The 5055-nt window shown below is 44.3% G+C and overlaps 1 protein-coding gene across 1 annotated transcript; it reads right to left on the bottom strand.

Moving 5' to 3' along the window:
• Positions 1-444: 444 nt before the first annotated feature.
• On the bottom strand, positions 445-3892 carry kcnj14 (potassium inwardly rectifying channel subfamily J member 14). The gene is made up of 3 exons (XM_066682764.1): positions 2807-3892; positions 1312-1629; positions 445-711 (listed from the first exon to the last, which is right to left on the bottom strand). Exons 1-3 carry the CDS (start codon positions 3890-3892, stop codon positions 445-447), a joined length of 1671 nt encoding a protein of 556 aa, XP_066538861.1.
• Between the last annotated feature and the right edge of the window lie 1163 nt (positions 3893-5055).

Raw genomic sequence — 5055 nt, 5'->3', positions numbered from 1 at the left:
CCCTGTTCACCTGGAAGTGAAAATTGCACTGGCTTACAATGCATGCTTTTCCCTCACTCCATGACGTTAGGTGTGAGCTGCATAGTTTTTATTCTGTTAGCCTTCAGCAAAGATCACGTTTATGTTGGTCTTCGTCTTTCTCCCTCTATCCCTATCTCAGTCATGCTCAAGGAAATGGCCCTACCCCCACCTTTTATTCCTTTATACATGCTCTCTTTATCCCTTTCTCCTGTCTGTGACACAGTGTCATTAATCCATTCCCCTTTCTTTTCAGTCTGTCATAGTTTGTGTCCTTTGTCTCAAGCTTTCCCTCTGTCCTCCCTGAACCTCATTACCTCTAACTCCGTCCTCTCCCTTGACCTTTTTTCCTCATTATTATACTCACTCTCTGACCCTATTTTCTCCCCTGTGCCCAATGCCCTTTTCCCCCGGCACTAGGGGGGCTCAGTGTGTGTGGAGGTGCTTATTGCAGGAGCCACGTTGGGGTGGAGGAGGAGGCGTGGGGAGAGGGGGTGATGGAGAGGGAAAGGGGGATGGAGAGATTTGGTTAGGGGAGTTGGGGGGAGAAGAGGAGAGCTGCAAAGCCACTTCATTCTCGTAGCAGAAAGAGGAACGGGAGCCCAAGATGTATTTTTTTTCAGCCAGCTCTTTAGCGCTGATGGATGGCGTGTCAGGGACCTCATACGTCCTGTTGAAGTATGAGTAATCCACCTAGAGAAAGGGAGAAATGATGTAGTAATGATGTGAATTAAGTATTTAAGTACAGACACACATACAATTCTTTAAGGTATGATGAGTTCTTCTACTTTTTCTATTCTTCCTTGCCTCAAATACCTTATTCTGAAGATAATGGCACAAGCTTGGAAAAGTTCTACAAAATTCTGTTCACATTTTAGCACTTTAATAGTGAGTTGAATTAAGTGTGCTTTATTATTTCAAATTATTTTGATTTATGTTGCAGGCAGAATATATTATGCATGGTAATTATGTAGAGTAATTAAAGGATTAAATATACTGTTACCTAGAAAATTATATAGTCAATTAACTAATGCAGTGACTCAATGTTAAGTTATTCTAAAGGGTCAGACATTAATCACTTTCTTGCTGTACTTGTCAAACAAACAATATGGCAAAAACAAAGGAAAAGAGTGTGAAAAAGAGGTGGGAATCTATTTTAGAATCTATGTTGGCACACTGCGAATAAATTCTGCTGCATTAGCTAGCAGACTATCACACTGACTCAGCTCAGTTGAAGAGGATGGCCACGGTTTTCACTCAAGTTCTTTTCTGTATCCGTGTATTCAGTCATACCTGGTAGCAGTGTTTCTTCTCAAAGAGCACAGGCTCAAAGCGGTGACCCCAGAGGATCTCAGAGGCCAAGTAAGAAGAGCGGCACTGTGTGGTCATAGCAGTGGCTTCAACCATGCCCTCCAGAATAACCACCACTTCAAGCTCCTTGTCCGTTGCTAGTGCCCGCTGGTCCATCTCAAAGAACGGACTCTCTTCATCAATCTCATGCACAATAGTCACGGGAGACACCAGAAAGATTCGGTCGGTGCCTGTGTCAAAGCCCACATTGATGTCCACATTGTCCAAAGGAAGAAACTCCCCCTCTGGGGTCACCCTTGGCTGCAGAAAGTTCCGAATTTAATGGGAAAAAAATAAGCATCCCCGTTAGTTAATTTATATTGATGTGTCAAGCATTAAAGTATACATGAGAAAAAAAACTATGCCTAAGTAAACTGGTGTAATTACTTTCTTTTTACATACAGGTGTAATTCATTCATTATCTGTAACCGCTTATCCAGTTCAGGGTCACGGTGGGTCCGGAGGTTACCTGGAATCATTGGGCGCCTGGAGGGGGCGCCAGTCCTTCACAGAGCAACACAGACACACACACACATTCACACCTACAGACAATTTTGAGTCGCCAATCCACCTACCAACGTGTGTTTTTGGACTGTGGGAGGAAACCGAAGCACCCGGAGGAAACCCAAGCGGAGAACACACCAACTCCTCACAGACAGTCACCCGAAGCGGGAATTGAACCCACAACCTCCAGGTCCCTGGAGCTGTGTGACTGCAACACTACCTGCTGCACCACCGTGCCGAGGTGTAATTCAGCAAAGTTTTTCACAGAGTTTGTGCATTGCATGATTGCTAATCACAGTGTGTAAATCCAATAGACATATCATTGCTGTCCAATTAAAAACATGTACTTCCATTTTTGTTGATTTGTAGTTTACTCCATCATTTGAACACAGCAGCTGTCCTTCACACCATGTGAAAATTTCATGATGAATGAACCAATAGGAATGCTCCAAAATTACTTGGAATAAAATCTTATTTTCACTTCCATTGAAAGTTAAAATGGTTTTTCCCCTTCTCCGGTAAAATTACTATTTTGGGAGATACATGTTTTTAATTGGACAGTGACGATATACACATGCACATTTAAAAGCAAAACAAGATTTTAGCTGCAGTTAAGTATAAGCATACTGACACAAACAGATTTAATCAGAAATACTATCCTAGAGACAAACACACACACACTCAGATAAGATCAGAGAGACAACGGTTTATAACAATACAGTTCTGGCAAAATTAATCCCCACAAATCTTATAAACCCCTGAAAGAGCCAGAACAAAACAAGCTCTCATTTACCAAACCCTCTGCCCAGATGTCTCTCCCTCTCTCTCTGATTCACTCCACAGGGGTAAGAGTCACATAGTCATGACAAAAATACCTCTCAGTACAGATGCTTCAAACCTAATGCCCCCATGTCTCTTGTTCCCTTTCACTCACCTTCAACAGCTGTGCTCGGACATGGGCCTCCACCAGGTGGCTCTTTCGCAGGTTTCCCACACGCCACATCATGCAGAGCTTCCTGTCCCTCATCGCCACCACGGCCACCTCTGAGAACACCAAAGTCTCATTGCGCTTTTTGGGCTTGGCGATCTTGGCCATAACCGCCCCGATGATGAAAGCGTCGATAATGCAGCCCACGATGCACTGCAAAACGACAGCCAGCACCGCCAGGGGGCAGGACTCTGTCACACTGCGGAAACCATAGCCTATAGAAGTCTGTGTCTCTAGAGAGAAGAGGAAGGCAGCCATGAAGCTGTTCACCTGCTGAAAGCAACGCTCATCAGGCTCCACCATTTTCCCAGAATGTTCCACATCTGGGCCTAAAGAAGTTGTAGAAGCAGGAGAAGAAAAAGCAGCTGCTGAGGAGGATGATGATGATGATGATGATGATGGGATAGTTAGGTCTCCATGTGAAGCTGCTATGAGCCAGAAAGTGAATCCAAAAAGCAACCAGGAGAGCAGGAAGGAGAGGGTGAAGACCACCAGCATCCAGCGCCAGCGGATGTCCACACAGGTGGTGAAGAGGTCAGTGAGGTAACGCTGGCCCCTGTCGCTCATGTTGACGAAGGTGACGTTGCAGCGGCCATCCTTGCCCACAAAGCGTCCACGGGGCCGGCGGCGGTGGCGGTGGCGGCCCTGGACACCTAAAGGGGGTGAAGGGGAAGGGGAGGGGGACGGACTCCTCTCAGCTCTCTCCCACCCACCCTCTCGCCTGACCACAACCCCAGGTGCTGGGCCACGTCCTCCACTCCCTCCCCCTCTCCTCATTCCTCTCATCGCTCCACTATCATCATGATCATTGTCTTCTTCATCATCATCATCCTCCTCCTCATCTCTCTCAACATTCCTCGTTTGTCCTCCTCCATTGCTGTTGAGCAGTTTGCCGTTGCAGGCTGGAGAAGGGATATCCCCTCCACATGCTCCTATGACATCATAATTTTGAGCCAGCTTCATGACCTCCTCCTCATCTAGCGGCGTGTCCACCACTGCGCTGAAGCGCCGCTTGACTCGGGCAGCCCCCATACCTGACACTACTAATATTGTGTGTGTCTATGCAGACAACAGTTGGTAGCAACAGCCAAAACAAGAGGTTTTTAGCTGGTAACTACATGCACAAAAACAAAAATCAGGTGTAGTAAACATGTGGAAACGTGCATGTACAAAGCTAGTAATACATTTATTCATCACATAAGAGAGTCCTTTTTTCCAGTGAGTTTATCCAGATAAAAAAGTAGCTGATCAAAATATGTTTTTGTGAGAAGCTTCGGAATGATATATAAAAGTTCCAAGCCTGTGTTTCTTTACTTCTGAAGATCACTCCCAAAATTCCTGTTAGTATCCAGTAGAGTGAAATCCTGAGGGGCCGATGGGGCCTGTAGGCAAAACACTGGAAAAACATTCATAACCATAACCTATGCAGCAGTACTGACAGGCCATTTCCAAAAATGGTCCTCTAGGCCGTCTCACAATAACAGAAGACTTTTGCTTAAGTTGTAAATGATACAAAAAACAAATCCTTTGAGTTCAGTACACATCAGTACCCTTTAAGAGAAAACTAGCAGCAATGTCCCTTCAATAGCTTGAAAGCATTTAAGAGTATGGAGTGTAGAAGCATGGGTACAGCAACAAGACCTCTAGGTACAAGTAGACCAGGCTTGGCTTAGGCAGGACACAAATGCAGACAATTACATTGAGATATAGAATTCAAAGGTCGTACAGGTCAGAAAAAAGCACAAGGAAAAGCAAAGCAAAAGAATAAAAAAATATATAGATTTTACACAGGCATTCCTCTTGCATGTAACACAGGAAAATCATGGAGTATTGCAAAGAGGAGAAAAGTCTTAGGCATGCACAGAAAAAGCAGCCATACTAAAGCAGCCAACAACTAACAGCATGCCTATACTGACCAATTTGTCCCACCCAGACGTCTTTACTTTCCTTTGTTAGAAAGAAACATCATTAAAAGCAGAGGGAGGGAGGGAGAGAGAGAGAGAGAGAGAGAGAGAGAGAGAGTGGATTTCTATAAATAATCTGTAACTGTAGGATATATCAAAGATATTTAAAAATTTTACAGTTATACTTACAGGATCGTGGCAGTTATATAAACTTTCATTCAATAGATGCAGTCCACACCTCTCAACAAATATTACCTTTTATCACAAAAAAAAAAAAAAAAATGTTCTGTC

The sequence above is a fragment of the Hoplias malabaricus genome, chromosome 10, assembly GCF_029633855.1.
Source record: "Hoplias malabaricus isolate fHopMal1 chromosome 10, fHopMal1.hap1, whole genome shotgun sequence".
Taxonomy (NCBI): Eukaryota; Metazoa; Chordata; class Actinopteri; order Characiformes; family Erythrinidae; genus Hoplias; species Hoplias malabaricus.
The sequence above is the reverse complement of the archived record's forward strand: the minus strand, read 5'-3'. Positions and strand labels throughout refer to the sequence as shown.

Bases quoted from the DNA above. Each gene is read 5' to 3' on its own strand.
- kcnj14 (XM_066682764.1), bottom strand. From the start codon at position 3,892: ATGGGGGCTGCCCGAGTCAAGCGGCGCTTCAGCGCAGTGGTGGACACG. The intron at 1,630-2,806 runs GTGAGTGAAAGG...AACTTTCTGCAG, and splicing joins TCCGAGCACAGCTGTTGAAG to CCAAGGGTGACCCCAGAGGG. The intron at 712-1,311 runs GTATGACTGAAT...CCCTTTCTCTAG, and splicing joins AGAAGAAACACTGCTACCAG to GTGGATTACTCATACTTCAA.